Source organism: Falco naumanni, chromosome 5 (assembly GCF_017639655.2).
Source record: "Falco naumanni isolate bFalNau1 chromosome 5, bFalNau1.pat, whole genome shotgun sequence".
In the NCBI taxonomy this organism is placed as follows: Eukaryota; Metazoa; Chordata; class Aves; order Falconiformes; family Falconidae; genus Falco; species Falco naumanni.
This window is the reverse complement of record NC_054058.1, coordinates 80,893,578-80,913,135: the sequence shown is the minus strand read 5'-3', so window position 1 is coordinate 80,913,135 and position 19,558 is coordinate 80,893,578. Positions and strand designations below refer to the sequence as shown.

Below are 19,558 nucleotides of genomic sequence, written 5' to 3'. Positions count from 1 at the left end.
CTTGACATCATTTCATCCATCAGAGTTTCAGGGGAAAAAAAAAAAAAAAAACCAACCACCAACCAAAGCCGAACCCACCCAGTCTGCGAGCAGCCCGCACCAGCCCCTCAGTTTTGCTGTGACTGCAGGGAAGAGCTGGATCGGGGCAAAGATGAAGGATGGGAGCGGGGCTGAGCTCCTTGTCCTGAAGGATTTAGTGCGGGAGAAATCGAGGGGAATCCAGAGTGATGCACCGATCGGCATCCCCCGTACCCCGGGAGGGGATCTATAAGCCCTGCGGCCGTGCGTGGGGATGCGGAGGCACCTCGACCCACGGAAAATGGAATCTCTCAAGGTGCGGTTCCTCCTGCCGGTCACCGTTGCTCCCTGGGATTTCTTCTGCCCCCCGCGACTGACCTGATGTGGACCGAAGCGCTTCTAACATGAACTTTCTCTCTGGGATCTGGTGGTCTCTTCCCCTGGTCTTGGTCTGGGCGACCCCACCAGTCACCTCCTCATGGTGGTAAGCTGTGCAATTCCAGGAATTTTTATTTGCTCTTGGGGAAGGTGGGGTCGGATTAATTGTAAATTAGGGAAGGGAAGGGGGGCGGGGGGGAGCCTCTCCCTCTCAGGCTTGTACAAGCGGCGCTCGCCGCTGCCAGCTGCTCCGGTCCAGAAAGCCCGGCCCGAAGGAGAGAGGGATCAGACGGTCTCGGCATCTCCTTCCACACCCCGTCCCTGCGTCCCGGCTTAAGGACGGAGCAGCTGCCAGGGCTGAGCGGGTCTTTCGGCAGGGCAGAGGGGTGCGGGGGGGCCGGCCCGGCCCGGGGGGCAGCGGGGCACCTCCCGGGCGGCGGAGGGGGGGGCGCGGAGGAGGGCGCGGAGGGCGCGGATGGTGTGGAGGGGGGCGCAGGGGGGGGGGCGCGGAAGGGGGCGCGGAGGGCGCGCCGGCGGGAACACGCCCGAGATGCGCGGGTGAAGCGCTGCTGCTGGCAGCCAGCCCTCCGCGCCCCGGCGGCTCTGGGATTTGGCTACAGCACGGATTTTTTTATTTTTTTTTTATTAATTTTTCTTTTCCCCTTCGTCCTCGCCCTCCCCCGGCCCCTCCCTCCTGCAAAGTTTCTCCTCGCTGAAGTGCGAACTGCAAGCGCAAAGGGGTTGGAAGCCCCGCGGGCAGCGCGGGACCCGGCTGCGGGTGGTGGCGGGTCTCGGTGCGGGGCTGCGAGGCAGCCAGCTGCAGGACGGGTCCCTGGAACAGGGCAGGGTGGGAGCACAAACCGGCCCCTCAAACTGGGGACCCCAACCAAGCCCAGGCTGAAGAGTCTTGGCGTAGGAGAGGAGTTAAACCGCTTCTTACAGACCCGGGGAACACACTTAACCTCGACACCGGCCTGACGCGGGATCAAAGCCTGATTTATCGGGCTGAGCCTATTTCAATAAAACGACTATCTGTGTCCGTAGCCGTATAAACGTTATTTATTGCGATGGCTTTCTGTCATGGTGTCTTTTAACTGCCACTTAAATATGTATTTTTTTGGAAGGCAGGGCTTTAACGATTTTATGATCGTATAAAATAATGAAAATACAAGAAAAGGACATTTTCTTCTGTTTGATCCCTTCAAAAGACACCTATAGGAGTTTGGGCTTTATAAAAGGTACCTTTCGAAACATTTCAGGACTAATAGAGACCATCTGGAAACAGATGATGATGTAATTTATTTTTTTGTCAAGGTTTTTTGGCTTGGTTTTTTTGTTGTTTGGTTTTGGTTTTTTTTTTAAGTACTGCACGGAGCTGTAATAGCGGGGTTTGGGGTTCTCCCAAACGCTTCACGTTATCAAAAAAACACGGCACCGGAGACTCATTTTGAAGGATTTCCACCAAAAAGGCAGAGGTGGCTGCAGCTCTGGATCCGCCTGAGCAAGGCTCCTGCCCGCAGCCGGGGCGCTGGGGACCCCCTTCCCCCGCAGCCGGTGCCCGGGGGTGGCCGCGGGCCCCCGGCGCTGCCCTGCCCCTTCCCTCCCGCAGGTACATGGGGGCCGTGGGCTCGTCGCGGGTGATGTGCGACAACGTGCCGGGCCTGGTGAGCCGGCAGCGGCAGCTGTGCCGCCGGCACCCCGAGGCGATGCTCTCCATCGGCCGCGGCGTGGCCGCCTGGACGGCCGAGTGCCAGCACCAGTTCCGCCGGCACCGCTGGGACTGCAACGCCCTGGAGCGGGGGCAGCGCCTCCTCGGCCGCGTCCTGCTGCGCAGTGAGTCCCGCGGGGGGCGGGGGGGGCCGCCGCTGCGGGGTCAGGGCGAAGGGGCTTGGCGAGGGGTGGGGGGGTGCGGGGGCGCTGCCCGGGCAGCGGTGGGGCCGGGAGGGCAGCGCCGAGCGGTGGCCCCCGCCGGTTGCCCTCGGTCCTGCCAACGGTGAAGCTTTGTTTGCCGTTTCAGGAGGAAGGGCGGGGGAAATGCAAAATTACCCCCGGGGGCTCACAGGCAGCCGGACAGCGCGTACCATACCGTGCCATACCATGCCATACCGTGCCATACCGTGCCATACTGTACCATACCGTACCATACTGAGAAGCGCTACTTTGCTTCAAAACCTGCCTAGAAGCAGAAAGACATAGACAAGCTTCAGAAAGGGAGGGTTGGCAATTAGGGGCTGGCCCTGCAATTCCCAACTTCTCAGTTTTGGGGGACATAACAGACCCCAAACCCACAAATAAAGGGCTACGGAGAAGCTGAGGTGCCAGAATGCGGTTGGGCAGAGGGCCTTCAGCACAGCCCACCCCATCTGGGGACACCGGTACTCGGGGGGGGGGGGGGGGGGGGCTGAAAGGAGCAGCTCGCATCCAAACAGGATCCCAGTGTGTTGGGGTGGCAGCCGGCAGCCCCTTTGGTGGGCCGGTTCCCGGGCAGGGCGTTGGGTGCTCTGCCTGCGCTGGGGCAGCGCCAGGCCCTCAGCCTTCTGCGGGGGGTGAGACAGCGGGTCCCTCAGATCAGGCTCCAGGGGAGACATGAGCGGGGACACATCCGATAGGGATGAGCCAGGCTTGTGCAGACCCCACACAACCGAGGTCTGCATTCTGCCTCCCACCCTGGGGGAGGATGGTTAAGCAGGGTGGTGTCGCTATCCGAAGGTTGGACTAAGGCATCTAGTGAGTCTTCAGACAGCTTGTATGTTCCTTTTGACTCAAAGAAATGGCTGAGATCTGTTACCATGCCAGGCTGTCCCTACCCGAGTGATAAATGTGCTGAGATTTTTCTTCTAAAATGTGTCTCTTTTCGCCAAAGGCCACAACGGGGCACACAGCCCTGGTGCACAGCTGGTGAGGCTGACCCTGCCCTGGCACTTGTGCCCCTGAGATGTCCCCAGCACGTTTTGAGACAGCCTTTCCAGGCTGTCAGCAGCATGGTGCTGGCGGGGAGAGGAGGAAAGTACCCCGGGGCCATTGCTCCACTGGTGGGGATGGGGTGGAGGTTAGGAGACACTGGGCACACTGACCTGACCAGTGGTACTTCATCCATGGAGCATCATTCAGTGCCAGGCTCTGCTGCTGGTAAGTCGTTGGTTTCCGTAACCAGCTTCATGTTCCCTTAGCAATTATTAGTGAGTAACCAGTAACGTCAACCATCAGCTGAAGTTTTCGATGAGGTTTGTCTGACTTTCAGGAAAACATGTCTGGCAGAACATGGCCTAATTCTGATGAGGCTATTCCATAAAAACAGTAAAAATGCAGTTTTTCCAGAAGTGAAGTTTTCAGTGTTGGCTCATGGGAGAGAATGAGGCTTCTGAGCTCCACGCTGAGCCTGATCAGGCAGTGATTGAGATGGGAAACACAGCTTGATATTGCTCTAATTTGAAATGAGGTGGTTTTGATTAGTTTAATAAACTCAAACAAAACATTTCTCTTCCAGCAACATCAAGTCTTTCTTCGTAATTAACATTTTACAAAGTTTTGATGTTTCTGAGTACATTTTCTCAGAAGTAAGTCTTCAAAAGAGCACGACTTGTAGCAAGCCTCGATTTCTTCTGCCTGATTTTGAAGGCAGTGTAGGGAAGGCAGGGTTCACCCTTGTCTTTTTGCAAGCTTTTAGTTGCCACTTGCTGAAGGTTTGCACAGCACATGGAAGTCCAGGGCCCATTCCTATTTGAAACATGTAGATGCTACTGGAATAGAAATACTAAATAATAAGGTATATGGCGTAGTGCTGCCCCTCCAATGAGATCACAAATAACAGTCCTACTTTACGGTGCTAACATGACTTAAGGCTTACAAGTCCTCCAAACAGGTCTCACTGCTAATGGTCTTAGATACTGCATAAAAATCTTACTTCTCACTCTTGCCATGCTAAAAAACTTTTAAAGCATGAAAATACCCCATTACCATAAATAGTGTTGTGTGCCAAGATAACATAGCTCCGTATTGTAAATTACTACATCTTAAAATAAGCAATTACTACATTGAAATACGTACCCAATAGCCTAAGAGTAGGCATAATCTAGAAAAAAATGCAGATAATCTTTGGTATAATAAAGTATCTTTGTCAAGAGAAGGGAAAACTGCCCGAGCAGCTGGCATGTAGAAGTCACAGCTGCCAGGCCAAATCCTGCCTCAAGCATGACACAACCAGTGCCATTGATTTAATGGAACTTGTTTGTGTGAATTACTGTTACTGGGCTTGGTTCTAGGCAGAAAACCTAAATTTAACTTATTTTCAGAAAATAACACCCAAGATTTCTCCCTACTGCCTTCTAAGCAGGAAAGTCTATTCCGAGTGCTTTGGAAGAGGAAAAGCTAGCTTCAAGAGTTCTTTGCAGTATTTTGCAATGTACATGTTGTTCCAGTGTCCCTATTTAATACTTTCTTAAACCTATCTCTGAAATAGCACTTCATATATTTTTCTAAATCGATGAAACATGATAGAAATACCAGCTGTCCTATTCACATATCTGTACAGAATAACCGATCCGTGAAAGTATATTAATCAATATCAGAAGCAAATGTTTAAAATGTTTTCCAACTCTAACACTATATTGATGAGCTTTTACCAGGGAGGGGTCCAAGTTTAAGCCATGACTAATTCTGGCTCCAGGGAATGTGTATTTTTGTGATTTCAGCCCAGTTTTATCTTTTGCTCAGCAAAAAAAGTCCAGGCTAACTGGCTGGAGTTAGGATAGCCACTCAAACTAACTGCTTCAAACATATTTAAAGTGACTTTTTTTGTTTCAGGTAGCCGTGAATCTGCTTTTGTACATGCCATCTCCTCTGCTGGAGTTGTTTTTGCCATCACCAGGGCATGTAGCCAAGGGGAGCTGAAATCCTGCTCCTGCGATCCCAAGAAGAAAGGCTCTGCCAAGGACAGCAAGGGCCATTTTGACTGGGGTGGCTGCAGTGATAACATTGACTACGGCATTAAATTTGCCAGAGCTTTTGTGGATGCCAAAGAACGGAAAGGAAAAGATGCAAGGGCACTGATGAACCTTCACAACAACAGAGCTGGAAGGAAGGTGGGTGTCCATCCAACAGATGCCTGGAGATGCTCTCAGAGAGCTCTCCTGGGTCTGGGGCAGGTAATGGTTGGTCCTTGCTGACTGGTCTCAGCAGTCAGGAAGAAGTATGGGATGAGCAGGAGCCAGAGGTGCTCTATCTGTCTCCCTTGGCGGTTCGGTGTGGCAGAGATCTCCAAACAGACTGAATTCAACTCGTTGACAGTGCTCCCATCTGAGTCAGTTCAGTGGCTCCTTCTGTGGAAAGGCAAGCAGGAGCCCAAGCCCTTGCAGGATCAGTTTGGATGGAGGTTTTGTTTTGAGCCTAATCCTTATATTTGGAGGAGTTTTACTTTTGTTTAATATAGCATAGAAATTCCCAAGTAAGGCTGAAGACCATACTGAAAAACAGGCTTGACTATTAAAGAGCAATTTTGAAATAGCATTGGAGAAAAAACCCCATCCCATCCATTCCTGTATGTGCACAGTAAACCTAAACACAAAATGAGCAGAAATAAAATACAATTTATTCACTTTTTAAGAAAATATATCCAAAATATGTGTCCCTCCAAAAGGCGTTGGTTCTGGGGCATAACCTGCTCTAAAAAAAATCCCTTTTCTAAACATTGTATGAAAATACCATTCCTGAATTTCACAAAAAGTCTTTACTTTTTTCATTGTAGGTGAGTAGAAGGAGTAGTGGCCGGGTGTATTGCCCACTGCTGGTGCAAGGGCTAAGAAATACATGTACTAACATTTTGTGGTAGTAGCTATAAATAGTAAGAATCACAGAATCACAGAATGATCAGGGTTGGAAGGGACCTCTAGAGAACACCTAGTCCAACTCCCTGCTAAAGCAGCTTCACCCAGAGCAGGTTGGACAGAGTCATGTCCAGGTGGGCTTTGAATGTCTCCAGAGAAGGAGACTCCACAGCCTCTCTGGGCAGCCTGTTCCAGTGCTCTGCCACGCTCAAGGCAAAGAATTTTTTCCTCATATTCAGAAGGAAATTCTTGTGTTGCAGTTTGTGCCTGTTGCCCCTTGTCCTGTTGCTGGACACTACTGAAAAGAATCCTGGTCTCATCTTCTTAACACCCACCCTTAAGATATTTATATGCATTGATAAGGTCCCCTTTCAGTCTTCTTCAGTCTACACAGGCCCAGCTCCCTCAGCCTTCCCTCACAGGGGAGATGCTCCAGTCCCCCCACCATCCCTGTAGCCCTCCGCTGGGCCCTCTCCAGTAGTTCCCTGTCTCCCTTGAACTGGGGAGCCCAGCACTGGACACAGCGCTCCAGATGTGGCCTCACCAGGGCAGGGCAGAGGGGCAGGATCACCTCCCTCGACCTGCTGGCCACGGTCCTCCTCACGCACCCCAGGGTCCCATTGGCCTTCTTGGGCGCATAGTGTGTGAAATTGCAGTAAATACATTGTTTCATTATTCAAAATGTATTCAAAATTTGCCTAATCCACCACCTTTAAAACAATGCAGAAAAATATTTGATAATGCTAGACCAATCACTTCTAAAATGATTCACAGAGACTAGTTGTTCCTTGTCTTTGGTTTTCCTTAATATGTATTCAATAGGAAGTAAATTGTTCGTGTTCAGATTTATTTATTTTTTTGTTTTAAAAAATTCCTTTTGTAATCTGTAAGATTGTTCTATATTAACTAACTCTTACTAGAAGAAAAGGTCCGATTTTAATGTTTTGTATTGCAAGTAGATGATTTTCCCGAGAAATATTTCTCCTTCAACATCTTTTCTCCACCTGTTTATTACCAGCAGGTGTAATTAATATGTAATATAGATAGATGAGGCTATTCAGATCAGTGATACACATATGCAGTATTATGGCTATATTTATTTTACTGTCCAAAAGAGACTGCAGTCTACAACACAAGCAAAGGCTTTATAGGGGTGAATTAGCTCCATGATGGGAAGTACTTTCTGTAATAGTTGAGTATCTTATTAAGTTTAAAAAAATACATATGCCAAATAATACAGTATTGGTAACCAGGTAGGTTTTTTAGAAACTGATCAGGAGACTTTAATAAATGTATTTGATTAAAAATAATCAAGACATTCTCATATGCTCTAGGACCTGCTTTATAGAAAAGGGATGCTGCTTTATATCCCCAGTGCGACAGTGTAGGTTTAGTTTTGCAGGATCTCACTACCTCAGCCTGCCCACAAGCCTGGCATTTGGAACTGGGTAAGACCAGCTGTGCCCTCAGCTTTTTCTCACCCCCAAAAAGGGGTGGTGTTAGGTTTCTTTTAAAACTAGACTATTCCAATTTTACTACTTCAAACCCACATAGAATATAAATCTATAATATTCCCCTATGATTCATACAAAATAATATGCTATGTATCACTATAGGAACATCACTGACAAAGAGTCCTGCATTCCTATGTGCTTCTTCCACTATTCCAACAAATTGTTTGAAATGCACAAGTAGTTAAATTGATTTCTACTCAGATATTTAAACCTAAGCATCTGCTTAAATCCCGGTTTTGTGTTAGTAGGGGCTGTGGGAATGTCAGTGACTGCTTTGAAGTAGTCATATCGTTTACAAGTTGGAAAGAAAATTAAAAGTACTTTGGTTTTATAAAACATTCTTGCTTTATTACTAAGTGCTTGACTGAAAAATGCTGCCCCGCTGTGCATCAGTCTCACTTCTAATCATGGAGCTTTCCTCTCTCTTACCTTCCTCCCACGATGCTGCTCTTCTTGTACAAATGCCAGAATGTTCATATTTCATGAACCCTGAAGGCATAATATTTATAGATCAAATACCCATATCTTCAGAATTAGCATTGAATTATTTATTGCCTATGAACCTATCTGTTGTTCTCCAATGTCATACGGATGGCTCAAATGTCAGAGGTGAAGCTGAAATAGCTTTAACGCTACCCAGACATTAAATTAATGATGAAGGTGATCTCTCCAGTGCAAGCTAATGAAGGTCTTACTCGAAAATGTTTGTTAAATGGTTTATAAGCATTTTAAAGATACCATATTTTAAAATTTTGCATGTTTGATGCCTAGCCCAGGTACGATGCTTTGCACAGTCTCTGTAAAATCATTGAAATATGAAGTGCCTACGAGTTCCTGGGCAATATTTGAACCACTGTTCAGGCAAAGGGCAACTTCGTGAAGGCAAGCTAGAGAGGGTCAGCATGGCGATGCTTCAGCTGGAATGATGGGGAAAGGGTGTACCTTCGCCTACCAAGAGGCTGAGAGATTCTGGCCGCTTCCCAGATCGTTTCCTCCTGTCCAGCCTGTGTCCTAGCGTTATGGACCATCTCGGTCCCGGGGATGCCTGCCAGGAGGGGGGAAGGTAAGCCCACCGGCCAGAGGAGGAGGGGGTGTGTGGTTGAGTGAAGCATCCAGAGCAGACCAACCATGCGGGGATGACTTGATGCTACCAGTGGGTGTCACTACAGACCGTGATTTGGAGACCCATTGCGCTCCTGGCACCACAGAATGAACGGGAAAGGGCCGAGAAGCATAAATTACAGTTTGTTTCACCTGTGTGTATTTTACTGCGTTTCTAAACAGGCCGTGAAGCGGTTTTTGAAACAGGAGTGCAAATGTCACGGTGTGAGTGGATCGTGCACTCTAAGGACCTGTTGGCTGGCCATGGCAGACTTTAGGAAAACAGGAGATTATCTGTGGAAGAAATACAATGGAGCCATTCAGGTGGTCATGAATCAAGATGGCACGGGTTTCACTGTGGCTAATAAGAGATTTAAGAAGCCAACTAAGAATGACCTGGTATACTTTGAAAGCTCTCCAGACTACTGTATCAGGGACAGGGATGTAGGTAAGCCTCTATTGTTACATGTGAATGGTTTTATTTCAGACATTTCTACTTTGAAGGCCAAAAATTATTAATTTTGCATGTATGTATATCTATATCTATCTATAAAAATACAAATCCACGCATGTAACCAGCAGGAAACAGGCAGGAAGATGTTTGGGAAGGATAGCTCTGTAAAAGAACAATAGTTCCTCAATGTCCCCAGATGTACAACAGCCAGCTGTAAAACAACAGAAGAAACAGTTCAGCAGTTTCTCCCAGATGCTATGGAGCCCTGGAGACACTGCAAGGCAAAAGCTGCTTTTAGGACAGGTTTGAGTTACGTTCTGGAGGCAGGTCCCTACTGTACAGAGCCACATCTATCACACAGCTCACTTCAGAGCTGCCCGATGTAACTACAGCAGCCCCATGTTGTCCCCATGATACCACCTCCTGTCACATTGCTTCTCTTCCATAGTGTTAGGCTGCGGCTGCAGACTCCCAAAGGACCACATATCCTCCTTTATCTGCACGTTCCCCACAGCCCCCTGTGGACTGTGGACCCCCTAAGCTGTAGACACACCTCTCCCCCCCCCGGTAACGTAGGAGGTACCAGCAGCTTGGCGCAAACCATGCTTGCGCCGGTCAATGAAGCTGTCAGCAACGTGGTGCGAGGCAGCTGGAGGACATGCAGGTGGACGAAAGAAGAGCGGTTGGTGGGGCACAGCACACTGCATTGAGTGACACAGCTGTTTATTCCTCTTTACGAGACAGTGTTAGCCCCGTCCATGATAACCGTCGCATTTTCTGAAGGCTTGTGCCAGCCCCAGTGGGAAGAGGTGAAGTTTCAGGGCTGCTATTAACACTGAATTTTTCTGCTGTCAGAGATTTCAATAGATACACACTTAATGGTGTTACAGCATTCAAGGCACTGCCGAGCACCAGGAATCCTGCTAACAGTTCTTGACCCGTGTATAGTATTTCCTGATGTGGCAATTAAAAACTAGCAACTAGAAAACCAGAAATTTGGAGAAGAGAGCCAGACTGAGTAATCCATGAAAGATGTTGTGGAACTAATTAATAGGTTGTATAACACGCCAGATTGCACCCGGTGTGACATATCCATAAGTATCTGGATAGCAACGCAGCTCAACTCTTTTTGGCACCACTGAGTATTTACAATCCAAGTTTACTTGGGATAAGCATTGCAAAACAACTGCACTTAAATAAGAACAATATGTGAAATCCTGGTCGTGTACTATTGACTTCAGTGAACCCAGAATTCCATCCAGTACGCTTATGTTGTACAGCATTTCTGGTTAGTTGAGTAGTCAAGGTAATTTTAAGTGTTATTTATGACTTTCGCAGGTTATGCTTATTACCTGCACAAACACATATTGTTCCCTGAATAGTGACCAACACTGCAAACTCTAATACTTTAATCCAAGTGAGTAAATGGGCATACTGTGCCATTGTGCAGAGACTTACTTGGCAGAGTAGGGCTTATTCAAAACTTTGTTTTGTTGAAATTGCCTTGTTCATTGTAAAACCCATTATTTCTTTCTCCCCAAAAGAAGAAACCATACATGCCTCACTTCTATGTCAAAAAGCTGTTTAATAATTTCTGTACTGAGCCTAACCTCATCTGTCAGTCTTGTTATCGTGGAAGAGGGTGGGCATTTTTCACCCCGGTGTATCATGCGCGCTTGCCCAATGCTGTCAAGGTTGCCCAGAGGTGGCAGAGACTGGCACATCATTTGGCTCAGCTCAGGATAAGGCTGTGGGTGAGGTGGTGGCTCTTTGCTGCCCGGAATTCAGAGAACATGGCTGTTTGGAAGAGCACATTTCTGGCAAGCTGCGGTAAATCTTTAATGGGATGCGGGATGCCCTGCTGCTTGTGTGGAGCAAAGAAAGAATCAGACGAACAAAAACTGATCTGGCTTTGAGAGAGGTAATTTTGAACAGCTGACAGCATTTTTTTCTTTCTTACCATTGGTTTGCCCTGTTAAGTGCTCCAGAGTGTCAGCCCTGTTAAATGACTGACAATGAAAGGAGATTATGGAAGTCTGTGTTTGGAAATAGGTGGGGAGCATCTCGGCATCAGCTAAATCTAATACCACAGCGCTGTAGTGGGTCCTTGAATACAGTTCTGCCTTTCATTCTTCTGGGGAATTCAAGCAATTTAGTGCTTCAGTAAAAAAAAATAGCGGTATATCTGCAGATTGGTTAGTATTGGGACTGAACGAAGGATTCCCAGAGCAAACCTTACGAAGTATCATGACTTGACCAGGAAACAGCTTCACAAGCTGTAAAATGACCAAGCCAGTGTCTTCTGTGGCATGGGTGTGCTAACACACAGGAACCAGTGAGTTAAAGGTGCTCAGGGGTTTTATCATCAGCGGTCTACCCAAAAAAAGCATGTACCTCATCTTCTGCCATCGGAGCTTTTAGTCTTCTCTCTGGTGGCAGGCAGTCACGCGAGGGTGCTGGGGCTGAGTGAACCCCACCGGGTCTGGCAGTCTGTCTGGGGGAGGCAGCTGGACGTACATGCATATATCACCCCTTCAGCATGTAAAATGTGGTGGGGTTTTTGTTTGGGGTTTGGTTTTTTTTTTCCCCCCTAGAAGGAAAAAAGGAGTAATTGATTTCAGGAGAGAGATAATATGTGGAAATCACTAATAGCAACTCAATAGCACGCGAACATAATAATCTGGCCACCCCTTGTCTAGCATTAGGATTTCACAACTTTTAGAAAAGGACCAAAAGAAGATCTTCCGAAGTGTTCAGAATTCACTTAAATCTGCTCACATTTGCTCACATGGATGCTGAAATAATTTTTGCTCACAATTTCGTACTCATAATTTGATAGAAACAGAGGTAGGACATCCCAGAGGGTTTTGAAAATCTTGTCATGAATTTAAAATTTGGCACAATTTGCATGGTCTTCTCTTATATTACCATAATTTTCCAACTCCCAAAATGAATACATACAAGCATATCCAGGACTGCAGTGGGAGAGACCTGTTAGAAATGATAAAGCTGTGAAGGGAACTAAGGTGATGGCTCTGCAAGTGGCAGTCCCACTGTCGCACATACTATCTTACCCTGAACACGGTACTTCACCTTCTAGATGCTCTAAATTATAAGCTTCTGTTAGAAACTTTTAAAGTTTTGCAAGATTGCAGGCTTGGCTGATTGAAAGCTGTTGCAGGTTTACCATGTTTTGAATGCACCGGTGGGCAAGCCGAGCCTGCTTTTGGAATGAACATAGGAGCAGCTGCAGCGTGGGCATCGCTTGCTGGCCCAGCCTTCCTTACAGGCTGCTCATGGAGACCATCACAGCAGTGTAATGTGGTCTTGCAAAGGGAAACATTTTAGACCAGGTTTATTAAAAATTAATTTGTACAGAGCTACCATGAAACTCTAGGCAGTGTTTGAGTGAAGCGTCTCCCTGTGGGGAGACCCCCACCAAAGTGTGTAGAGCAAGCTGAGCATGTTGAGGTGGTGTGTATGAGCAGGGAAGCCGTGTCCCCAGGCGAGGACATCAAGGCGGGGGGGCTGGGGGTGGTGAGCAAGTGGCAGGATGGTGGTGCTGTGCACATGCTGACTGTTCACAACTGTTCTGGTAGCAATGAGGCTTTGGCAATGTGGAGATGGTGGTGGAGCAGAGATGGGGCTCCTCTGTGTGTAGATGATCTCAAGCTGCTGCAGCAGTCCCTTAGGACCTGCTGCAAACCCACATGCCATGTGCTTCAGGTCATCCATAGGTTTCTCCTGACACTGACATGGTTCCTCTTTGGGCGGCGTCAAAGCCAGCGTCACTGCCTCTGCCTGCGCATGGGGTGGGGGTCGCGTACCTGGATTGCGGTGGCCATCTCCTGTGGCTCCAACAGGCTGGCAGGGTGCTGTGGCTGTGTTTGCGGACCCTCCACACCTGGTCTCCTGGTGGAAAGCACTGCGGAGATGCACGTGCAGTGCTGTGGGCAGCCCCCTGGAGCTGCACATTGGGTGACAAAATGCGTGCCCGGGATGACCTGCTTCGGGTCCTCCGCAGGGTTCTTTCTGTGTTAGTTTATTTCCCCTGCTGCCCCACGTAAGCCATTTGCTGCATTTTTGAGATGAACGAGGCCAAGTCTGGAGTGAAAGAAAAATGTGAGATTAAAATGTGGCCTGCAAAGTATTGCTGTGCAAGATGTGTTAGTGCTTGAGGTATGTAACCCATGGAGGAAAACCAATCCTGATCTATGTCAAAAGCTTCTCACTGAGTTTAGCCGCATACAGGCAGTCCCTGTGTGACTTCTTGGCCCGTATCTCCCAATTTATGCATTGCAAACACGTTGGGTGCAGTCCCAGCCTCCTGCAAGCTGGCGGTGGAGCTTGCAATGACTTCCATCGCCCCAGGAGCCCCTGGGAGCTCAGAGGTTATGACAGCTATCGGTGGCTCGAGACACATGTTTACTCTAAACTGATTCCAGATAAGGGGCTTTTATCAGCCCATTGCCCTCTCTTCGTTGCTGGCCTGGGAAATCCCAGCCCCCTCCCGACAAGGCTGCCTCCCTGTTCTCTCCAGCCTTGCTGTACGGAGCTTCCACATGAATCTTTCTTAACTTAAAACTTCTGGATTTGAAGTAGCTTCAGAGCTGGTTTTCTGTGAATGTTTCCTTTTTATTTTCTCCACCCACCCGCCCCAAACGCCTGTGTGGAAACTAGTTCATTGTTGTTGGGGATTTCACTGTTTTTGTGGGGCTTTGTAGGTGAATGTCAGATAACGAACTTTATTGCTTGAGGCCAGATTTTTAATCAATTGGAAGAGAAGGGAAAATCTCACTTTGTAAAGGAATAAATACATTTTACTGCTTTAGGAATGGGAAAAAATATTTTTCAGCTTACCACATGTTTGCTTAAGAAAACAACCGTGTAAACCAAGAAGAAAGGATTTGATGTATGGGCCGTAAAGTTGGTAGTATTAAAAGCTGTGGATGTTTTGGCAGGCAAAATGTGTGTCGGCATGGCAATTCCAACATGAAATAAAAACAAAGACTTTTTACAAGTTTGAACATACTCCTGCCTCTTAAGTGATGAGGACGTGCACTCCAGGTAGCAGGCAAAGATCAGAAAACTCTGCCTTGTTTTGTTTAGTGTCTTCTGCTGTCTTCATCACCTGGGTATCTCAGTGCCCACCAAGGAGCACAGTAGCTTGCCTGGTTGCTTACTGTCAGCTATTGCTCGTCTTCTTTCTCAGGAGAGAAGCTGCAGAGATGCTGAAGATGCTGTTTGAACTTTTAAAAAATGTTGGTTTTGCTCAGAAACTACGCCTTTATATGTGCCTGTTTTCTTTTTGCCACATCCTGTGGATTATTTAGTCTCCTCTTGCAGTGCCACAGTAGATGTTGATGTTGTGTTGTGGGCAGTATCAGATGATACCGGCTTCTTGGCTGTGTGTTAGTGGTTGAAATAATTTTGGTTTTGAAGCCAGTGGCAAAACTCCTGTTGAAACCAGCAGCTGTATCCCACTCAGGTTCTCCTTCACTGCTTTGTGATTTCCCTAAACATCTGGAAATGAGAATTTTGGAGTTGGAAACCAGCCTGTGCTTCAGCTGAGGGATGTGGTCAGACCTTCCTAGGGCAGCTCCTGCTGGAGGTGGGGGCTGTGGGGTCTTCCTTCACCTGCAGCAGCCAGGCAGCATGGCCCTGCTCCGCTCCCGCTCGGGAGGCACGCTGAGGTGCACAGTGGCTTTGCTTCTCCTGCGTTGGAGGAGGGATGCCTGGCTGGCTGCTGTGCGACAGTGGCACAGCCAAGGCACCAAGTGTCCGGCTTGTGTCACATGAACCACATGCAGACAGCAAAACGCCAAGCATTTTGAAATCTAAATCACGATTTTGAAATCACGGTTGCTGGAGATTATTGTTCTAGGTGTGTTGCATTACGCAGCCCAGGTGCACTGGGACCTCAGGGCTGGGGCTCGTAGTGGGGTAAGAGTGTGCAGGGCAAGGGAGGTGAGGGGGAACCTGTGCAGGGAGGTAAACTGGAATTCACACCAAATTCCTGATGCAGAACATTAACCATACGAGTCATGAGCTTAGCCTTTGCACGGGTTTTTTTCTGTCTGAGCAAAGAGGGCAGGACAAGCGTCTGACATTGCTGTGGGCTCACACAAGCATGAGCACTTGCATTTAGATGTCCTAGCTGTTTGCACAGCATCATGGATGGAGGAGAACGTGTTGGCTTGGAAGCAGGGTTTGGTTTTCTGCCACAGGCTTCCTATGGGACCACAGGTGGATCACATAGCTCTGCATCCTCCTAACTCCTCAGCCCTGCCTAGATCTGGGGCACCAGGGGCCACCAGAATTCTCCCTTCCCCCAGTGTGGAGTGATTCCTGAAAAAATGATCTGGGAAAGGCCCTTTGGCATCACTGCTTTGCCTGCCGTGCAGGTTGCCCCAGTGCAGGTGGCCTTGCAGGGAGAGCTGCGTGGCAGAGGGCTTGCCTGTGTGGGTCATTGCTGGTGGTACCTCTCCTCCTCCTCCCTGGATGCCCCACACAGGACCCAGGTGCTGGCAGTGTCTGTGGGGACAGGAGACCAGGAGTTACTGCTGGTTTCCTAGCGCAGGGCATGCCTGATGCAACTCGTCACTGGTTTTTACATCAAAGTGAGGTGCCCCCTTAAAGAGCAGAGACTTACTGTTCAGCTGCCTCCCCAAGGATGCTGCGCAGAGTGCTGCTACGTGGGCAGCAGCGTGACCAGGCTCCTCGGAGCCCAAGGAGGTCGATATTTACCGGGCTGCAGGTGCAGGAGCCTGTCTGTGGCTCCATTCAGCGTGTCTTCTCCTCCCTCTGCCTTTTCCCTCGAGTGGCTGAGCACAGCTCTGCTTGGCCTGTGCAGCAGCACCTGTGCAGCTCTGGACCCTTGGACTGCGGCCGGTGCCTCCGTCAGCGAGCGGCTCCCGGAGCGGGCGGCCATGCAAAGCTCTTCTGCTCTGCCCGCAGCAGCCCTGGACCAGCGATTTGATATTGCAGCTTTCCAGGTGTAGATTTCTACACGATGAATATTTAAGTATTTAAATAAATACAGGAAGGCTGAGATGCTTTCTGGGGACCTAAACGCTCATCCAGGACAGCAGCTGAAGCCTGCCCTGACTTAGATGCAAGAAGAGGAAAATTTCCCCCCACCATGGCTAAGAGGCTAAATCATGTGTCACAGGAAAAAACATAGTCCGAGAAAGTGACTTTACTCAAGTCCTGAGACCACTTGCAGCCTCAGCGGTGGGCCCAGGCCTGGAAAGCCGTGCAGCCTCCCAGGCGCTGGGGACAGCAGGGGATGGAGGAACAGCGAATACTCGTATGTTGTGAGCTGCTTCAGTACAGCAGCAATAGTATATACAACCTCATAGGGGGGAAAAAGATTAGCATTTATGCAACTTAGATTTTTAATAATTACAGATTAATTACAGCTTAAGTTTTATTAAGATTGGTTTGCTATCCTAGCTCATGCAAACTTGAGTTAATGTCTGCATGCATTTTTTTTCTTTAAGAGGGTAAATTTTTCATGGTTTATGTACACCTGTGAATACACTTTGTAAAATGTTTCCAGTTAATTTAATGACTGCAGTCAATACTTAGGGAAATCCCATGTTGGCCAATAACAGAAGAACGGCGCTATAATTTGGTCTAGGGAAAATGTCAAAACGATATCAATCTCATGGATATACGTGAAATTGATTTACAATAGCAGTACATAAGAAATTAGGTGAAGCAATGAGTATTCATGAAGTTTTCAAATTGCTGGTAATAATCTGTCAACAGCTGTGGTATAGGTCCTAAATTGTACCCTAAGGTAACTTTGTTAGATGAGCAGCAGCTCGTGTATGGTACAGCAGCTGTTCAGGCTAAAACAGGCCTTAAAGAGGCATTTTGTGCCGCGTGGAGGTGGGCAGAGGCACTTTAGCCACTCCAGAGGGGTTTTAAGAACGTGATGAGGTGTGATATGTTTCCCTACCCCTCTTTCAGTCCACAGCAGGCTATAAATTAATTTCTTCCAATCTCTATCAAGAGAAAGGAGAAGAATCCTTGGTGCTTACCCCACAGAGATGAGAGGTGCACAGAGCAGACAGTCTTCAGCTGCCACCTGAACTGTGGGTGGACACAGCAGTGATGCCAAGCGGTCAGGGTGCTTCTGCACTCACTTCTGCAGAGAATTTTAACTACCGGCAGCACAGTTACTCTGCCCGTGTGTCCCCTGCAGCCACCAAATTTATCAGTCTCCTCTTTCCCAGACCTCCCCTGGCCGCCCAGAGCTCCCCTGCAAAGCTCACGCAGTCCCGAGCAGCAGGGGATGCTCCTCTTGGGTGCCCCATGCTACAGAGCCCTGGGGGACTGGACTGTGTCCTGGGGGTAGGAGGGAGCTGCACGGCTGCCTCAGGGAAGGTATCTGCTCACTGGAGAGGAAAAAGTGCTATGCAAAGATGAAGCAAAGCATGATGATAGTCACAGAATCAGGCAGAGCTTTGAAGTATGTCATGGTTTAACCCCAGCCGGCAACTAAGCCCCACGCAGCTGCTCACTCATTCCCCCCGCACTGGGACAGGGGAAAGAACTGGAAGAGTAAAAGTGAGAAAACTCGTGGGTTGAGATAAAGACAGCCTAAGAAGTAAAGCAAAAGCTGCGCTTACAAGCAAAGGAAAGCTAGGAATTCATTCACCACTTCCAGCTGGCAGGTGGGTGTGCAGCCATCTCCAGGACAGCAGGGCTCCATCACGTGCAGCGGTTACTTGAGAAGACAAATGCCATCACTCCGAATGTCCCCTCCCTTATTCTTCTTCCGCCAGCTTTACACGCTGAGCATGACCTCATCCAGTATGGAATATGCCTTTGGTCAGCTGGGGTCAGCTCTCCTGGTTGTGTCCCCTCCCGGCTCCTTGTGCACCCGCAGCCTCCTCACTGGTGGGGTGAGAAGCAGCAAAGGCCTTGGCTCTGCGTAAGCGCTGCTCGGCGATAACGAAAACATCCCTGTGTTACCAACACTGTGTCCGGCACAAATGCAGAACATAGCCCCGTACTAGCTGCTGTGAAGAACGTTAACACTATCCCAGCCAAAACCAGCACAATGCATTTGGTCCATTTTACTCCTTCTCATCTCTAGACCAGATTTCTAGGAGAAATTTGAGAATTTGAGAGGAACTTTACCTTATAGGTGTTTCTCTGGCTTGATAATGAATCCCGGGTGATGTCATGTCAAAGGATCAAATAACATTGCAAATTATGTCTCCTATACTTATTTTCATATGCTTTCTGTCTTTCCTTAAAATCCACCTCCTGACCTTTACTGCATTTCCTTTGTAGGGTCCCTTGGGACAGCTGGTCGGGTTTGCAACCAAACCTCCCGCGGCATGGACAGCTGTGAAGTGATGTGCTGTGGGAGAGGCTACGACACCTCCCGTGTCAGCAGAATGACAAAATGCGAGTGCAAATTCCACTGGTGTTGTGCTGTGCGCTGCCAGGACTGCCTAGAAGTGGTAGATATTCACACCTGCAAAGCGCCGAAGAGCGCTGGCTGGATCTCCCGGACATGATGCACAGGCTACAGATGCTTGATGACCACAGCCCTTTTCCCTTCCTGGTCCATGCAGGGAATGCATCCGAGGTCTCTACTTTTACACCAGTTTCACCTTTGCCTTTCATTGCACAGAAGCTGCTGAATTATTAATACAAACTTTGAAGTATTTACCTCCCCTTTCTGCATGACAGTGTTGCTGCAGGTGTCTGTGCATAAACCAATGCATCTCTGGAAGGGTGTACTTCTGCCAGAACTCTTCCAACATGCATTTCTCCCCTGGACTCCTTGTGGCAATTCATTCCTGCCATCCAGGAGCACAGCAAGATGCAACGATGGAGCATTTCGTACAAAACCACCACCAACAACTGTGTAAGCTGAGCTTGCTCAAGCATCTTCCAAAGGATTTTGTGCTGGTCACAGTCACGCCCTGGATAAGTGCTCAAGAATTTGAGCACTGGTTGGTGATTCCTCCATGAGAGAAAATTTGGGGCCAGGCTGGGTGAAAGGCTTTACTGGAGGGATATTCGTCTGTCCCCAGTGGACTGGAGTTCGCAGTAAAGTGTCCGCCTGAGGCCACCCCGACCAGCACGAGCATGCTGCAGCTTCCCGTGGGGCAGCAATTGGCCCATGGCGAAAACCAAAGGAAACTGCAGGAGATGTATTCAACCACAGTATTTTCATAAACTATTAAAGAGTCAAAGCAAGTGTCTTAGTTATATATTTGTGCAAATTTGCCTTAAAAGCTTTT

General features: G+C 48.5%; 1 protein-coding gene across 1 annotated transcript; it reads left to right on the top strand.

Moving 5' to 3' along the window:
* The first annotated feature begins 407 nt into the window (after positions 1-407).
* WNT2 (Wnt family member 2) lies at positions 408-18,865 on the top strand. The gene is made up of 5 exons (XM_040595718.1): positions 408-502; positions 2,006-2,229; positions 5,200-5,477; positions 9,017-9,281; positions 18,597-18,865. The coding sequence occupies exons 1-5, from the start codon at positions 423-425 to the stop codon at positions 18,824-18,826; spliced, it is 1,077 nt and encodes a 358-aa protein (XP_040451652.1). The 5' UTR covers positions 408-422; the 3' UTR covers positions 18,827-18,865.
* Positions 18,866-19,558: the final 693 nt, after the last annotated feature.

Coding starts and splice junctions, on each gene's coding strand:
- WNT2 (XM_040595718.1), top strand. CDS start 423: ATGAACTTTCTCTCTGGGATCTGGTGGTCTCTTCCCCTGGTCTTGGTC. Junction 5,478..9,016: donor ACAACAGAGCTGGAAGGAAG/GTGGGTGTCCAT, acceptor GTTTCTAAACAG/GCCGTGAAGCGGTTTTTGAA. Junction 9,282..18,596: donor TATCAGGGACAGGGATGTAG/GTAAGCCTCTAT, acceptor TTTCCTTTGTAG/GGTCCCTTGGGACAGCTGGT.